The sequence below is a fragment of the Pogoniulus pusillus genome, chromosome 1 (assembly GCF_015220805.1).
Source record: "Pogoniulus pusillus isolate bPogPus1 chromosome 1, bPogPus1.pri, whole genome shotgun sequence".
NCBI classification, from domain to species: domain Eukaryota; kingdom Metazoa; phylum Chordata; class Aves; order Piciformes; family Lybiidae; genus Pogoniulus; species Pogoniulus pusillus.
The window spans coordinates 34,262,714-34,280,711 of NC_087264.1; the positions used below are offsets into that span (position 1 = coordinate 34,262,714).

The 17,998-nt window shown below is 42.4% G+C and overlaps 1 protein-coding gene and 1 long non-coding RNA gene across 6 annotated transcripts in view; both read right to left on the minus strand.

The window, feature by feature from the left end:
* Positions 1–1,921: 1,921 nt before the first annotated feature.
* On the minus strand, positions 1,922–5,350 carry LOC135180786 (uncharacterized). The gene is made up of 4 exons (XR_010304560.1): positions 5,191–5,350; positions 4,684–4,865; positions 3,808–3,918; positions 1,922–2,227 (listed from the first exon to the last, which is right to left on the minus strand). It is a non-coding gene; the product is annotated as an uncharacterized LOC135180786 (long non-coding RNA).
* A 185-nt stretch (positions 5,351–5,535) lies between these two features.
* Positions 5,536–17,998, minus strand: part of STXBP6 (syntaxin binding protein 6) — a 90,617-nt gene continuing 78,154 nt past the window's right edge. For all 5 annotated transcript variants that reach the window (XM_064148122.1, XM_064148141.1, XM_064148131.1 and 2 more), the window contains 2 exons: positions 10,209–10,366; positions 5,536–8,681 (listed from right to left, as the gene is read on the minus strand). In XM_064148122.1, coding sequence (XP_064004192.1) covers positions 8,658–8,681; positions 10,209–10,366 — 182 coding nt within the window. In that variant the 3' untranslated portion in view covers positions 5,536–8,657. The remainder of the gene's footprint in view (positions 8,682–10,208; positions 10,367–17,998) is intronic.

Consider the following 17,998-nt stretch of genomic DNA (forward strand, 5'->3'; position numbering starts at 1 on the left):
GTGACTTTTTGGTCTTCCTGAACCTCCTGCATTCGGTATGACTCTCCCGCTGGGTGTTATCCATGGGTAGTGATAAGTCTGGTTTCTGCAAGTACTTCTCATCCTGTTCCACGTTTTCTTTTGTAATAAAGTCTCTCCCACTCCAGCTGTCAATCTCAACACTCTGTTTCAACATTCCAAAAGCAGGGACAGGAAGACGTTGAAGAGCTTTCAGATTTTATTCAGCTAAGAAAGCAGCTTGAGTTAGGCCTGCTGAAGGACTGTTTGCAGTGTGAATTCCTACAGCAAATACCATGGCAGTGTACGAGTTTTTCTGATTTTTCTGATTAGGATTTATCATCTTTTCCCTGAATTACTTCTTCCATGCTCTTAGGAGGGAGGGTGCTTGTGTTTCATAAAGGGCAGCTTAATGAAAGCTAACACTGACAAGGCACCCTGTGTGGCTCTGCCACAGAGATGCTTTTGTTCCTTGCTCTAAACCAGAAGATGTCAGAGAACTGTTAGAGCACAAGGCAACAGACATTTCCTCACAGCTGCTGAAGCCTGTGACAAAAGGCATGCACACACAGCGCCCCCACCAGATACTTTAAACTGGGTCCTTTCATGGCATTCATACGAATGCATTCAGCCTGCAAACTGACAGCTTCCTGCAGCGCCTGCAAAATTCAAGTGGAGAAGCAATGGGATATTACTGCTGTCTTTGCCCAGCTTTCTTCTGGTGTCCCCCTTCCTACAGAAATATTTTGCAACAGACTCGGCTTTGCAGCCTGTGTATGCAGAATAGCAGGCAGTACACTGGTAGAGCACGGAGGGAAATAAGAGTCTTTTTCAGCAGTTTACTCTTCTTTCTGATGCTGTTAACAAAACAAGAAATGAAAAAAAGAATCCATCCCAACCCTGACTTTTTCTATTAGGAATGAAGAAATCTGGGTTTATATTCTATTCCTGCTCACTACTTTACTGTAAATGACTTACTTTCACAGGGTCAGAGAAGGGTCTGGGCTGGAAGTGACCTGCAAAGGTCATCTAGTCCAAACCCCTCTGCAGTCAGCAGGGACATCCTCAACTAGACCAGGTTGTCCAGAGCCCCAGAGACATGCCTTAGTTTATACTCATATGAAAAAAAAAAAAAAAAAAGGAATAAATTGATATTTCTCTTGGGACTTCTTGTTACAAAAGGGTAAAAACTCCTGCATTAAAGATAAATACCTGCTGTTAGTACAGCTTCAGCACATTGATTGGAGAAAAAAATGTTAAGTAAGATTAAACACCTAGGTTGGTGATGAGGCCCCATGCCTGAAGGTATTAAAGGTCAGGCTCAACAGGGCTCTGAGCAGCGTGATCTAGTAGAGGATGTCCCTGCTGACTGCAAGAGGATTGGACTAGGTGACCTTTAGAGGTCCCTTCCAACCCAAGCTATTCCGTGATTAAGCACATCCATCTTGTCCTAAGTCCTTTCACCCATGCTGAAGCACCTTCATTGCCACCTTGCCCCGGTGAAGCACCCTCATTCTCTGTGCAGTGCACATATACCTCTTCACCTACATATAGCAACAAACTGCACACAATAAAGAACACAACGGGAGCTGTTCAAACCCCCTAAGGCAAGGGTTCAAGATCACACTTTGTGCTAGCCTTTAAAATCCTGAGTTTGCTTGCAGAGCCCCTTCTAAGGATGAGGGATTTGTGAGGAATGAGTGAAAAACATGATACTGAACACAGGAAGACTGTACAAAAGTGGGAGCTAGGCGACAGTCGGGGTAATAAGTGAAGCCATAAATAACCTTGTACATTTACAGTGCCAGACAGAGAAGCAGATCCTATGAAGCATACCAAATCAATAACCACGAACACATAACCTCTTCCTTCCCACCTACTTCTCTTCCAGTACCTTTGCAGAGGCAGCCACACAGAATAGAGATTTCAGGAAAAAAAAGGATTTTAATCTAACATCTCCTAGGTTGAGGTAATTAGCAAGAGCTAACATTCAATGATGCTTTCCTCGTGAACGGATGCCAAGAGTTATGAAACCTTGCCTGGCAGATAAATGGGACCTTTCTCAGCCTGCTGTCTTACAAATGATCCTCTGTGTACAGCCATTATTTCAGTCAGACGCTGGCAGCTCTGCAATTGTTCATGGCCTCTGTGAAGAATGGTACCTGTCACATAATTTGGCTGCTCCAACTTCTAAGAGACCTGCATTCAGCTTGTCTGAAATGCTGAACACCTGCACACGGGGAAGCAACAGAAAACAGAAGGAAACATAAACCCCAAGGGTATTCACATGCCTCCATATGTAGGTTAACTCTCCTCAGCACTGTCCCAAGGAAATTTTGCTAGAACTTGCTTCTAAAGTTGTGCAGATGGTTCCCTACCCACTCGTGAGAAAACACTGCTGAGTAGCCCTCCTCCACTGCTGTCCTCTTCCCTGGCAGCCATATCATCACAGGGACTTCTTGGTTGTTACTCTGTCACTTCTGACTTGGTCTTATGATAACTAACTCCTTTAAGAGCTGAAATTGCTTTTCTAAAATTCAGGTTCCTGACTCTGCTCCTTGACTGATTTGTGTCCCTTAGTACTGCAAATTCCACGAGTACATGATCACTGAAGCCCAGGCTGCCTCCAGTCTTGACATCCCTGATGAGCTCAGCTGCACTGGTGACCGATAGATCCAGTACTGCATCCCCATTTCTTGTCTCAAGATATTATCATCCAAGCACTCCACGGTTGCCTACAGCTTGCTGTGCTACTTTACTAGCAAGTGTCAGGGTCCCCCAGCAGAATAAAAGCCAGTAAGCAGGATGCCTCCTGTAGCTGGAGTAGGAATGCTTCATCTATAAGCTCCTCTTGATCAGGAGGCCTGTACTAGATTATGACCACAAGGTTCCTCTTGTTGCCTTGATCTCTAATTCCTGACCATAAGCTTTTGACTTGGTGGTGGTTATTCTTTAGAGACATCTCTTTACATTCAATCCATTTCTCAACATAAAGAGCAACACTTCTTTCCCTCCTTCCCCTCCCTGTCTCTTCTGAACAGCTTGTATCCGTTGATAGCCACACTCCACTCCCAGGATTCATCCAACCAGGTTTCAGTGACGGCCACTACACTATAGTCTTCCAGGAGCTTCCATCTCCTCCTGTTGGTTGTCCATGCAGCAAGGTAACTTCCACCTCCTCCTGTTGCCCATGTTGTGAGTTCATGTAAAGGCTTTAGCTGGGTTGTCAGCTGTGTCCCCTTGGAGAGAAGCACCCCTTAATTCCCTTTATGTGTTTCCCTGTTGGCTGCTACTACATTGCAATTCTTAGTTAAGCACTGGACAGGTCTGTTGACCTCCTTGCTACCTGAACTACTGTGTATCTTCAGGGCTATTGTGACTTGCAAGTGAAGGTGACAAGTATCCTGTTGCAATTCTCTGTTATGTGTCTTCAGGAGTATGCTAACAATATTCAACACACTCAACATATTGGCACCTACCTTTCAGATATCCCAATACCCTGAAATCAGTAAACACTCATGCTTGAGCCTCTTCCATGACTCATAATAATACTTCCATACTTCATAATAAATAACACATAGCAGCAGATTAAAGGCTGGTGATTTATGACAACCAGAAGAGCATGACAGAAAACCCAAAAAAGCCATCATGGGGAAACTGATCTTAAAGAACCCCTCAGAAAACAAACCAAACATTTTATTTTCTGTTCTTTGAAGATGAATGTGTAATAATGACCAGCCAGAGGTTGATTTCTTCTACTGAAAGTTCATTCAACAACACACAGGTGAAATGCGTTCTAGCAACACTTACCTACAACTATTTTAATGTATCCAGTTGACAATTTGATCAGTTTCACAATATTTGACAGCATGTGTCACTGGGACAATTTTGAGATGAGAATCCTCCAGACCAGGTTTAAGCCTGACAAAACAGAAATGGCAGAGATGGTTCATATTCTGTATGATGGAAGTAGCCCTCACTCAGACACAAGGGATTGCTTCTCTGTGCGTAGAACAAGTCCACCTTTATGATTTTATTTCTGTATGGAAACTTGTATTGGTTTGAGCTGATGGGCCCCACTGGGAGGGATGTGGGACAGAGGATGGAGGGATGAGGCTATGCTCCCAGAAAGCAGCACAGAGCAACAGAGCAAGCTGGATGGTACATTCTACACCATGCTCTAGTCGTGCTCAGTGTGGCAGGAAGGGGGTTTATGGATTTGCAATACATGCCAGAGTTTGTAAAGTTTCCTGTTTCACAATTGGTTTTTTTGTGCTTCTTCCCCAGTTTCTAGGCTGGGGCTTGCCCCTCTTGTTCCATTTTTTGTTTGCCTGCAGCAGTGGCAGATTTCCATGGTGTATGTTGATGCTTTTTCTCCATTGTCACAGAATGTCAGTGGCTGGAAGGGACCTCAAAAGCTCATCCAGTCCAACCTGCCCTGCCAGAGCAAGATCACCTATACCAGATCACACAGGAACACATCCAGGAGGGTTCTGAGTATCTGTGGAAAGGGAGACTCCACAACCCCCCTGGGTAGCCTGTCCCAGGGTTCTGTCACCTTCACAGGGAAAAAAATCATCCTCATGTTTCCATGGAAATTCCTATGCCTCGACTTCCACCCATCGCCCCTTGTGTTATCGTTGGGTATCACCAAGCAGAGCCTGGCTGTATCCTGTTGGCACTCACCCTTTACACCTTTACCAACATTCATGAGGTCATGCCTCAGGCTCCTCCTCTCCAAGTTAAAGAGTCCCAACTCCCTCAGTTTCTCCTCATAAGAGAGGTGTTCCTTCCATTCCTTTCATCATCACTGTAGCTCTGTGCTGGACTCTCTCAAGCTGCTGTTTTCCCTTTCTGTAATCTGATACCTGTGCAATAGATCAGGAAATTGTCCTTAACTCAAATGACATTTTGGCTTTTTCCAGGCCTCTTTCCTCCTTGACCACCCAAAGAGGGGGGGGAAGAAGAAAACCCCTGTGTTGTAAGTGGCCTGCCAGGACTCAGTTGCTAGCTGAGTTAAAAGCAGAACACAAGTAAATCAGCTTTTGCTTTGATAATGTTTATCCGTAAAAGTAGATGAGCAAAAAGGAAACAGGAACAATCTGAAGCCTAGCATTTTCTAGCAAGGCAAAAGCAAACTAACACAGGGATTTTTTAACCTGTGTAGCCCTCAGGTAGGATGCTCACTTATACCTTTGTTAACCCTTGCCTGGAATCAGCCTGGACATGAATCCATCAACCTAGTTACTGATATAGAATCACAGAAGAAGGTCAGGGGCTGGAACGGATCTTGAAAGCTCGAGTCCAACCTCCTTGCAGAGCAGGATCACCTATAACAGATCACACAGGAATGTGTCCAGGTGGGTTCTGAGTATCTCCAGAGGGAGATATTCAAAACTCCACTGTTAACTGTAGGATTCTTTCCAGGCAAAACGGTCATTGTTAAGGTGCAAACTAAACTTTTTAATTAGAATATAAAAATGCTACTTAGAAGTTCTTTTTCTCTTGAACAGATTAACTCAAATAATCCAAGGACAGTTTGCTATTGATCACAGTTAAAGTATTTAATGACAAAATCAAGGCTTCCAATAATGACTCAAGAGAGTAGATCCCACTTTATGTTTTTCTTCTGTTTTGGTCTTCCCCCCCAACAGCAGAAAATAATTTCTACATCTTTGAGAACTTTCATGGAATTAAGTTACAATAGATACCAGCAAGTATTACAATTCTGGCCTATCATAGCCAAACCTACCTATGAGATAAGTAATTTTGTTTTTCTTGTTAGCATTTCACATAATGCACACCTTTTGCTAGACACAAAAGTAGCCTTTTAAGACAAGAGTTTGTAGTACAGCAGTCAAGTTCTAACAATGCATCATTTTTATTCTCCGCAGAACTTTACAAAGATAAAAGAGACTTATTGATGTTGTTACAATTTACAAATACATTCTTCCATATGAAACATTAACCTGAAGTATATGTTATGTACATGACTACTTAATAACACTAGGTTGTATCCACTACAAGCTAAGTCCCAGAAGGAAACAGCAATGCTGTCAAGATTTACCTTTGGAGAGACATTCACACACCTCTGATTATCTAAAAGCTACCAAAAGGTTGCAGTTGAATGAACAAAACAAACAGGCAGATGAATTGCTCTGCCCTCCTTCAGAATTTCCACAGTAAATGGCTGAAAGTCCTGAGGTATGATCTATAACACAAAACACACTGAACTGGAGGACAGAAAAACCCAAAATGCTCTAAAACTGTCAGTGTAGCTAAAGCAGTATTTTGGGGTAGCTCAGCTCTGAAAAAGCTCTGGGAAGTTAGCAGCACAACTGCAACCTTGTTCTGTCCAGCAGATATTCATGTAAACAGCTGCAAAGCAACATCTGTTAAGCTGAATTCAGACAACTAATTCTTGTCAGTTTTACCTCACCTGGGGTTTAGCGATTTCTCCTGAATTACTGACAGCAGAAGACCAGCTAGGTGGCAGCAGTTCAAAACCTATTCCTTCCTGCTCTCAGGAGAAAGAGACTTGTGAGGTTAGCAGCATAACAAGACTTACAAAAGGAGTGGAAACGATGATGACAGAAGACAGCTACGTGGTCAAGAAAACTGACTCCCTGACTAATTTCTAATGCAGCTACTTTTAAACATTTAGTGCCCAGCAGAAGTTTGACTTCTAACGAGGGACTGGTTGTTGTGCAGAAATACCCACAGTCATCACAAGAGCACTCGGGAAGCTACTGGCACTTCCAGGGCAAGCATTAACAGCACACAGCTCAGCAGAGGATACAGAGGCCATGGCGTTAATGAGCCTGTTCCGACTCAGAACAGACGTGGCCAAACTCCCTTTCAGTTGATATAATAACTGGTAGGGGTGACGCTAAATAGATCTAAATGATTCTACTATGCTACACAGATGACAAATTTACCCTCCCTCCATTCCCACTGTGAAATGAAATACAAAGCTTTGTACAAAAGGGTTTAAATTACAGGGACAACAAACAGATGTCAAGTTTGAATAGAATCACTTCACTGCACAGTCATCCTTCAAAGGAGAATTATTTTCCTAAAGCCAAGCATCTTTGGGTATTTCCAAGAGGTTTTCACTTACTTCAGCTTGCAGGAACTAAAACAAGAGTCTCAATTACTACAGAAGCATTTATCTCCCTTACAAACACCGCTCTGAGGATTTTAGACTGTTTAAAGTGTCGTTAATAATGCAAAAATCTTATTCTACATTGAAAATGAAGACTACAGTACATTCATGTAACGCCAGCTTGCTGGCTCACTGGTTAGATGAGGATACAAACGAAGAGCAGACATCTTCAGAAGATCAAGGCTGAAATTTCTGCTAGAATTTCTGTTTCCAGCTCACTGGTAAAAAAAACAACGAACCAACAACTAACAACAAAAAAATAGTACAGAAAATAATGCAGCTTCCCCCTTTTCCTCCCCCTTTCTCTTTTCCTTTTAGTAGTTTATTAGAGCATCTTAAAAATGTGAAGCCAACAGCTGTGAGGAAGAGAAACCTACTTATTATTGTAGGAGAATATAGTGCACGTATTGCATACAATGAATAGAGACTGAAGTTGGGAGTCAATCGTCAAGTGACAATATAGACTGAAAACTGAGACCCAAAATAGGAGTTAGGATTCTAATATACTAAGACATGCTTGTTGAAAACCCCTGTTTAAACATAAAAGTTAAAAAATCAAACTCTAGCTAACATAAAAGTCACTCTAACAGGCCAAATTTCTTATCTGTTCCCCAATACTCCTACCGTGGGGTTCAGGAAAAGCAGATTATTTGGGAAATGGTGCACTTCTATTCTCCCAAGTCGTTGCATCCTTATTTAACAGTTAGCTACAGAATCACAGGTAGAAAAAAGAAAGTGAAATGTTAATTTTCTAACAGATTGCTAAATACCAGACTGTTTGACGAGCAGCTCTGTGTGTACAGATGTAAAAATGACTTTTTTTGTCCTCAATTTTGGAACCTCCAGCATATATTCTGTGGGTTTTGTTATGCTACCCAAACAACCAATCCATGAGGGAAAACAGAAATACTCAAAATGCAACTCTAATAACAGATTTCTGTATGAAATCCAGACATGCACTTCTGAATGCTGGTGCTGGCACATGCCAAACTTCTCACACTGCACAGCAGAAGCAAGTTTCCTGTTGCCCAGGTTAGAGCTGTTCAATCACTACAGTTACAACCTCCAGGCAATTAATTCCCATATTCACATTCTGCTGATGATATGAAAAATGAAATATACCCCTTGCTTGGGTTTTATCTCCACACATACCAGTTAAATATTTTTTTTGTACAAATGGGGAATATTATTACTGTTTTAATCCTGATCAGCTTGGCATTTGGTCCAGTTTTCCCTGTTTGCTTTCACTCCTGTAACAACTGAAATACAGGTAAGAAAGTACTGCAGGACTGTGTGGCAATATTACAAAAAGAGGAACAAAAAAAAGTAAGTCAAAAAAGGTAGAAATGCAACACTTTTTCCTGCACAGAAACTGAAAATGCATCTCCACTGAACTGGAAGAACTAAAGCACGCAGTAGTCTGGATCTCCTGCAAGAACTGCTGAATAGAGCTTTTCCAGTTTCTCCTGGGAAGATTTCAACTTTGGGCAGTGTCTCAGCATTTGTGCTTCATGGCAAGCTGAAAAACAAAACCAAAGTGAAATTAAAGAGTGATTGCATGTAAAAAGAGCTATGGCAAATTTATGTGGTCGCTGCCCAGATCAAAAGAACATGCATCAGAAGAATTCTCCAAAAGATGCTTGAAACCCTTAACTTCTTTCTTTTGCTGTGACAGATACATCAAGTCTCCCTTTGCTGTGTGGGGAAGACAGCAGTTATCAGCTTTCTCAGCAATGTTTCCCAGTGTTCCACTACTTTTTGCTACCTGTGAGGAAGGGCTAGAGCAAGATGCTAGAAACAAAGACCACTCGTTTAGACCTAACAATCTGGGAACTTAAATACGATCAGAAATCCTAGACAAGCAATTTAAGACATCTGCTCAGCAGCTCTGCCACTACAGCAGGATGAAAATGAACTACTGATTGCCTTTCTACCTCTGATGATTTCAATGTTAAACAATCATAAAATGGACTTAAAACTGAGAATAAGAGGGGAGAGAAAAGAGCTTAAGTGAGTTAAATAAAAAGTGCAGGCAAACTGAGCTAATGTCATATGGTATGGAAACCCCCTTTGGTCAGTTTGGGTCAGCTGGTCTCTCCCAAGATCTCGCCCACCTCTGTTAGTGGGGGCATGTTGGAAAAGCACAGCACTGGTGCACAACAGAGGACCAACCACTGGTGTGTTCACAGGATCACAGGATGTTAGGAGCTGGAAGGGACCTCCATAGATCATTGAGTCATCCTCTCTGCCACAGCAGGACCATAGAGTCTAGTGCAGGTCACACAGGAACACATCCAGGGCTTGAAAGACTGCTGAGAAGGAGACTCCACAGTCTCTCTGGGGAGCCTGTTCCAGTGCTCTGTGACTCTTACAGAAAAGTTCTTCCTCATGCTGAGGTGGAATTTCCTGTGCTGTAGTATATACCCATTAATCCTTGTCCTGTCACAGGGTACAAGTGAGGAGAGTTTGTCCCCTCCCGCTTGACCCTCAGCCCTCAGAAAAGCATTGATTAGATTCCCTCTAAGTCTTCTCTTCACACAGAAAAGCCCCAGGTGCCTCAGCCTCTCCTCAAAGGGCAGTGCTCCAGCTCCTTCAGCATCTTACAAGCAGATTCCTATCCCTCTTGAACTGGAGCCCAAAACTGAATGCAATATTCCAGGTGAGGTCTCACCAGGGCAGAGTAGAAGGGGAGAAGAACCTCCCTCAATCTGCTGACCACACTCCTCCTAATGCACTTCAGGATCTCATTGGCCTTCCAGGCCACAAGGACATGTTGTTATCAACAGCCTTCCATCTACCATTACAAAACACAGCACTGTGAAAGATGCTTTGGGGAAAACCAACTCCACCTGAACCAAACTCAATACAAAGTTATAAACCAGAAAACTGCCAAATGAGGAACTGCATCAAGGAATAACAGCAACCAACTGCAATTTCTTCTAGAAATTCTTCCTCTCACAGTACAGCAGTGTGTGGCTCTGACCTACTGAGAGCCTTGTTCCATTAAACTCTTACCTTGTGTGCAGTTTTCCCACTAAACTCTTACCTTGTGTGCAGTTTCTGCGAACTGCTGAGCACTGTTTTTCAGCTCCTCTGTCTTTTCTTCTGCTCGACCTAGCCTTTCACCACGCTCATTCAAAGCCTGGCTTGCCTTCTGTACTGCACTTGTCACACTGTCTGCTGCTGAATGGAGTATGCTATTTCCTGCAATAGCAAAAGAAACAGAAGACCCAAACATCTATTATGCTTTGTATTAAGTACAAGTATTTTTGTGCAGAAAGTTATAGAGCAGATATGTTATCTGCTAATCATCCATCTCCATTTTTGGATAGCAGAGTAAATTGTTTTCTCACTCAAACCATATCATACAGGTACCAGTGCTGCAATGTAATACTTGGGTAATACAAGAAGAAGTGAACATTAACTTAGCTTCATAGTTTTTAAGCCTTATGCTCATACATCACATCAGGAGGGTGTTCTACTAAATCACTGAAGCCATCCCCAAGTGCACACACCACTCATGTTAATACAGATTAACTCTGATTGAATATCACATTATTTCCCTGGAGAATACATGACTGACTCTGCAGGACAAGTCTGGATGCATTTAACTTTTGTTTTTCCAATTACTGTAACAATATTTCACTTTCAATTGCCCCCCCTACTACTAGAGTTATTTTATGCTGCTCTGATCCATCTACCTTTGACTCCTCTCCATGTGGAGCACTGGCCATATTTCATGTCATCATACACTTTATTTAAACCTTAGTAGCTGAAGTCTCAGCAAGGCTCAGTACCTTCTAAGCTTTCAGCTTTATCTTTCTAGTCAACTTGTTTGTTTTATCTCTTCTGTGGCCTACAGTGTAGCAATTACTCCAGTTTTTCAACAGAACAGCATTTCTCCTCTACATCTCTCCCTTTTACGTGCTCACTCTTTTCAGTAATCTTTCTCTACTGCTTCTGAACAGAAGGGATCATCCTCTTTCCAGAATGAACTTCTGGTAAATGTTCGTAATATGCAGAATCACACAAACTGAAAACTCTTCAAAGTTTATATGTTATCAGTATGAACTGGTAGATATTAATACACATGGAGCATCAAAAAAATATTGTGTCCTATCCTTTACCCATTTCATCAAAAGAAGTAGTAAAAAAATCAGCTTTGCGTGATACAGTCCCTTGGTGTCAGCCACAAGCTTTAAAATTTAACCTACTTTGCAGGGAATTTATTATCAGGCTGGAGAGAATCTCATGAGGTTCAGCTAGGCAAAGAGTAAGGTCCTGCACCTAGGCTGGGGCAATCCTAGATATCAATCTACACTGGGAGATGATGAGATTGAGAGATGTCCTGTGGAAAAGGATTTGGGGGGTGCTGGTTGATGAGAAGCTGCACATTAGCCACTGTGCACTTGCTGCCCAGAAGGCCAACGGCCATCTGGGCTGCATCAAAAGCAGTGAGGCCAGAGGTGGAGAGATGGGATTCTGCCACTTTACTCTCCGGCAATACTAAGACAAGATCTAGAGCCCTCAACACAGGAAAGCCATGGACCTGGCAGAATGACTCCTCGGGAGAGCCACAAAAATGATGAGGGAGCTGGAATACCTCTGGTATGAGGACAGGCTGAGGGAGTTGGGGTTGCTCAGTCTTGAGAAGAGGAAGCGCCAATGAGACCTCATAGTGCCTTCCAGTACCTGAAAGGAGCTACCAGAAGGCTGCAGAGGGACTGTTTGCAAAGCTGCACCAAGTACTACAGCAAATCTTCTGTTGCAACAGTCTCCTGTTCTTACAGACATACAAAGAAAAGAAAAACTAACCACAAACCTAAGTGCTTTTCTTCATCTGTAAAGTGTGTCTACTTCAAAAACATTACCAACTTAAAAAAATAAACCCCAATCATTAATTTGAAGGTTTTCTAAGGCGAAAGAACAAAAGTCCCATTCAGCCTTGTTTGAGAGATAACACACCTTTCCATAGAAACAGCAAGCAAACAGTGAAGAATGAAAGTGAAGGCTGCCCCAAGTAGCCTGTGGAACAACTGTACAAGCTGCACATGCAAGAACTCTTGAGATTAAAAAAAATGCCTTAAAATTGTATTGAAGTAAAACACCAACTATGGAGGTGGGGGAGGGACCCAAGAACCTCCACACAATGACTCACACATGATGAGTCAATATGAGAAATACAGCTTGGAACAACCTGGCCTCCTGTATACCAACATTGTTCCATTTTTAACATCAGCAATTAAGAATAATGGATGTATAGAAAGTGGAACAGATGCAGGTTTAGACTTCTATTTTTTCTATTAATTCCTATTTATTTTCTGTTCTATTCCATTTTCTGTTATTTATATGCAACAAAGATGCTGCACAACAATTGACATTGATGCTGAAACATGTACCTGAGAACACTGAGAGCTGGAATTTGCAGAGACAGAAATGAAATGTCAACTTTTACACTGCTCTCTCTTCAGACACTGAGGAAGCAGATCATAAAAGCAAGTAACTTTAAATACAGCACACTGGTTTACTTCAAGAGTTTTCAGTCAATTATCATTTTGGTTTTTAGAAAAAGTCTGCTAAAATCTGCTAATTTAGTTAAATCAAACTGATTTTCTAGTTGAAATCCAGTACTGAGATTCATTTGGCATCTCCTTAGGTAACATTTCCAACAAATACATGTTCAGGGCAATACTACAAGGGAAATAGTTTCCCTTTTTTGGTAAAGGCTTGAACCTCTTGTATAAATCAATGCCAGCTTTCCAGGGTAAGAGTTTTAAAAGCTCTTAATGCTGGATTAATTCTCTTGTTGCTTTACAAGGTTACAAATACTCTGCTGAATTCAAGAGAGGCAGGATATATAGGGAGTTTAGTATCTTCTGCAGACTTAAGTTGGTAAAAGTTAGCACAGATTGCTGGAATGTGTCCAGAGAAGGTCCACGAGGATGATCAAAGGGTTAGAGCACCTCTCCTATGGAGACAGACTAAGAGTTGGGGATGTTCAGTCTGGAGAAGAGAAGGCTCTGAGGAGACCTTACTCTGGCCTTCCAGTGCCTGAAGGGAGCTACAGGAAAGCTGGTGAGGGACTTTCTAGGATGCTGAGTAGCGAGGACTAGGGGGGAATGGATCCAAGCTAGAGGAGGGAAGATTTACATTAGACATTAAGAAGTTCTTCACCATAAGGGTAGCAAGACACTGGAACAGGTTCCCTAAAAAGCTTGGGCAAAGACAATTTTAGGCTAGGCTGGATGGGGCTCCGGGCAACCTAAATCTAGTGTATGGAGTCCCTTCCCAGGGCAGGGGCATTGGGAACTAGATGATCCTTGAGGTCCCTTCCAATCCTGACAATTCTGTGATTGCTGACCTTGCTAGTGCCAACAGGAAAAGTGTAGACTGACAGTGCTCTGTACTTTCCTGAAAACATCAGGATTTGTGGCCAAAGACTGGTAATTGTTACTCCACATTGTTTTCAGTGGAGAAGAAAGAGCTTGGAAGTTCTCCCTAGGTAAGCTCTGCTCTACTTTTCTATGGGTGGCAACTTGCAGAAGCCAGGATTCTGAGACCGTTCAAGAGAAGCATTTTTAGACAAATCTTCTGCAGTGCAATGTGAGTAAAATATTTTTAATTCCACTCTAATCTATGAGCAACACAGAAACCTACATGTCAGTAGCCTACTGAATTTCATCAGTGTATTTTTGCAGCAGGTGTAGGTGGTTTCTGGTATGACTGACTGTGCCTTTTCCTCACATTAGTATCACTGCAAAAACAGCCACACTCATACTGGGATGCATTGGAGAATCAATGCCATGAAAAAAATCACAACCTGCCAAAGTTTTAAGCTGCTCTCTAGGAGGTAAATACTAAAAGATCTTCAGAGAAATTTGCTTTGCGAGAGAATAAAACTGCCTGAACTGTGCTTCTTTAGGTGTAAACTTGCACCAACCATTTGCACTGAGTCAGCTACGTGTGACTCCTGGAGTCTGGAAATGCTGTTTTCTGTCTTTGTTTAGCTTCTCCCCAGAGATGTGGCAATTTCGGATAACCACCTTGTTTGGTTTTGTCTGGTGGACACAAAAAGCCTTAAGGAATTTCAGAACTTCTCATACACTGGGTGAAGCACACAAGCTCAAGAGCTGCAAGATGGCATAAACCCCACCAAAAGGTGTTTATGGGCCAGTTGGGAGTTTTGAGTTGTTTTTAGTAGGGAGCCACTTGCATTATTCCCAAGATGTTCAACTCCAAGGGCATCTGAGCTCAAATTTTGCATGGTTTATTTTTACTCTCTTTACAAATGTTTACTGTTCACTGTGATCAGATAGAAGTATGTGCTTGTGTTCCTGCTTCTTCCTAGAGTACACAGAGATCCTCCTAGTTTTGGAGTGCATTTATTTTTCAGAACAGACCCCAGCAGGTGAGACTAGTGACTCTCCTTTTTCAAATGAAAAAAAAGAAAGTTTACAGATTTTGTCACTAAAAGCTTTTCCTTAAAAAAAACCAAACCAAACCAAACCAAATCTCATTGCTGGTGACCTCCTCTGGACCTAACCTGAAGTACTGCATCCACCTCTGGAGACCTCAACACAGCAAGGACGTGGCCCTGATGGAGTAGGTCCAGAGGAGGGCCACAGAAATGATCAGGGGGCTGGAGCACCTCTGCTATGAGGACAGACTGAGGGAGCTGGGGTTGTTCAGCCTGAAGACAAGAAGACTCTGGGGAGACCTAGTGGCAGGCTGCCACTGCCTGAAGGAGGCTACAAGAAGGCTGCAGAGGGACTGTTTGCAAAAGCCTGAATTGACAGGATGGTTTGAAATGAGAGCAGAGCAGACTGAGACTGGATGTTAGCATGAGGGTGGTGGAAGACTGGAACAGGTTGCCCAGGGAGGTACTTGAGATTCTATCTCTGGATATATTTCAGGTCAGGCTAGACAAGGCTCTGGGCATCCTGATCTAGTAGATAATGTCCCTCCTTACAGCAGGGAGGGTTGGACTGTATGACCTTTGGAGGTCCCTTCCAACCCAGACCATTCTATGATTTTATTTATTTAGTTCTGGCAGGTTTCTAATTCTTCATACCAACAATGTTATTAAATTTCACTTACATATAAACTGTGATTGACTAAAGAAAATCACAAAGAAAAAACCCAGTTTGCTAGTATTTCAATCTGTGCTCTCATGTAGCAAATCTCTTCCTGGCAAGTTACCTAAGAATAGGAAAATTGCTCAAGCAAAAAAAAAAATCAATTTCAAGTCAAGTGTTTTTGTGATTTTTGACAACCAACCTGTTTGGTCTGGAATGAACTTCACAATATTATAAAGTTTATTTTCCCTTAAAAGCTACAGTTAATTTCTTTAGTGTCTCTTAGCATTTCATGCTGCCATCCAGGCTGCTAATGTTAAATAGCATGAGCCTTGATGCTGACTTAAAAGGAATACCAAGAGAACCTGGCTACTGTTCAGATTATTTTTTCTTTCTGAATGATCAGATCTATTTTAATCCACCCTCATCTTTCTCAGCCTTCATTACAAGTTTTTAAAGACACCTACCAGTAATTACTGCACAAAGATCTACTTCCTTGATACTGAACTCCTTCACTACTTCTTTAAAAAGTTTTAATAGACTAGAGAGAGGGAAAAAAAAAAGAAATCTGTCAGCATGACAGCTCATTCCAGTCACAATGAGAAGGTTTTCTTTAAATCTAATGTCCTTTTGTGCCTTTCTGTCAGTGAAGGGTGGCTATTTTAGCATTCAGCCTCTGTCAGAGATAACATTGGTATGCTAAACCTGAAAGTAACATGGCTCAAGAGAAACTGTGGGAAGGAATCCTCTACTGTGGGCTGAGTGGGAATTTGGACTGGGTACAGCTAAACTATGGAATTATAGGACGGCTTAGGTTGGAAGGGACCTCAGAAATCATCTACTCCAACCTCCCAACTATGGGCAGAGATGCCTCTCAACTAGACTCTGCTGTTCAAGGCCTCATCCAACCTGGCCTTGGACACCCCTAGGGAGGAGGTATCCACAGCCTCCCTGGGCAACCTACTCCAGTCTTGCCATCCTCATACTGAAGAATTTCTTCCTAAGATCCAGTCTGAACCTACACTCCCTCAGCTTCAAACCATTTCTCTTGTCCTATTGCTAGACACCCTTATGAATAGTTCCTTTGCAGCCTTCCTGTAGGATCCCTGCAGGTATTGGAAGACAGCTCTAAGGTCCCCTTGAAGTCTTCTCTAAGCTGAACAACCTCACCTCCCTCAGCCTATCCTCATAGCAGAGGTGTTCCAGCCCTTGGATCATCTTTGTGGCCCTCCTCTGGACTCCTCCCAACAGCTCTGTGTCCTTATGTCCACCATACTGCAGGTAAGCAGGCTCTGCAGTCTGCAGCCCCTGATGCAGACTTCCCTACACTTCCCCTAAAGGCACCAGAACACAAAAGCTGCTCCAATGAAAAATCTCTCTCCATGTTCAAAGCTGAGAGGTGGGCTTTGCCCTACCAAAAAACCCTGAAGTGTTTCTGAATGTGGCAGAAACTGGATGATTCCAACAACATTACTGGGCTCAGAACAGCTACAAGAAGTCACAGAAAACCTCACTTCTGGCTTGCAGTTAGTAGTGTGTGTCCGTAGTAACATATCTCATGCCCATAGTATTGTTTAGTTTTATTTTCAATTTAATCAGTCTGCAATCAATGAAGAGTGGGTGTCAAGATGAAGATGCCAGGCTCTTTTGGTGATGCCAGGACAAAGAACAATGGCTACAAGCTCGAACACAGGAGGTTCCACCTCAACACAAGGAGACACTTCTCTATAAATGAGGGTGATGGAACACTGGAGCAGGCTGCCCAGAGAGGTTGTGGAATCTCCTTCTCTGGAGACTTTCAAAACGCTCCTGAATGAGTTCATGTGTGGCCTGCCCTAGGTGAACCTGCTTTGGTATGGGGGTTGGACTCCATAGGGAGGTCACACCCAACTCCTAATATTCTGTGTCTCTAGCTACATTTAGATCTGTACTGTAGCCAGCTGTTTGATCTCCTTCAGAAAAACATGCTTCAACCTTAACTGCTTTTGACCTTCCATTTAGGAAGGATATTCCTCTCTCTTCCTAAAAGCACTGAGAGCCCCAACAGGGTACATAAGATTTAGCAGTGACCTTGGTTTCTATAGAAGCAAGTATAAACAAGAGCCTTTCTGCATACCAATCCTTAGGAGTAACTACAAACATCAGGCAGCATCGGCCCCAGAAGCAGACACTGTCTGCAAAAACATGCCACATGACTTCAGAAAGTGCAATCACTTAGAAAAGACTTGGCTGAAAAGTGAAATCACTGAACAGAGGATTGGTTCTGTTCTAGCTCAAACCAGGACAGCAGAAGTCATCTTGAGTGAATCATTTTCACCAACTTCATCAAGAGAAGAACCAATCCCACTTTTAGCTGGCCAAGTATTTCCAAACACACCAAATACAAGCATTTGGATGACCTCTGCTGTTTTTTAACTCCCATACTTCAACACTTCCTAATCAGAACCACAGAAGTTACAATGGAACACAGTAGACCATTAGTTGGCCAAAACCTGACAGAATGGCTTCTGCCAAACACAGGAAATAAAATGTAAATCAAGTGGAAAAGATGAGGTCTTAATAAATAAAATTTATTATATGGGTTCAACATGTCTGTATTTTCTTTCTAATGAGCAAAGGTTTATAGGAATTTCTCAGCATGGCTTGCAAAATCCTAGCTTTAGAAAGAGCTGCATTGCAAAAAAATGTTCTTATGGTTCTGCATGGGGCTACAGAAGTCTTTCAAGGACAGCTGAGTGGGACAAGCTTTCCTGCCATAGTC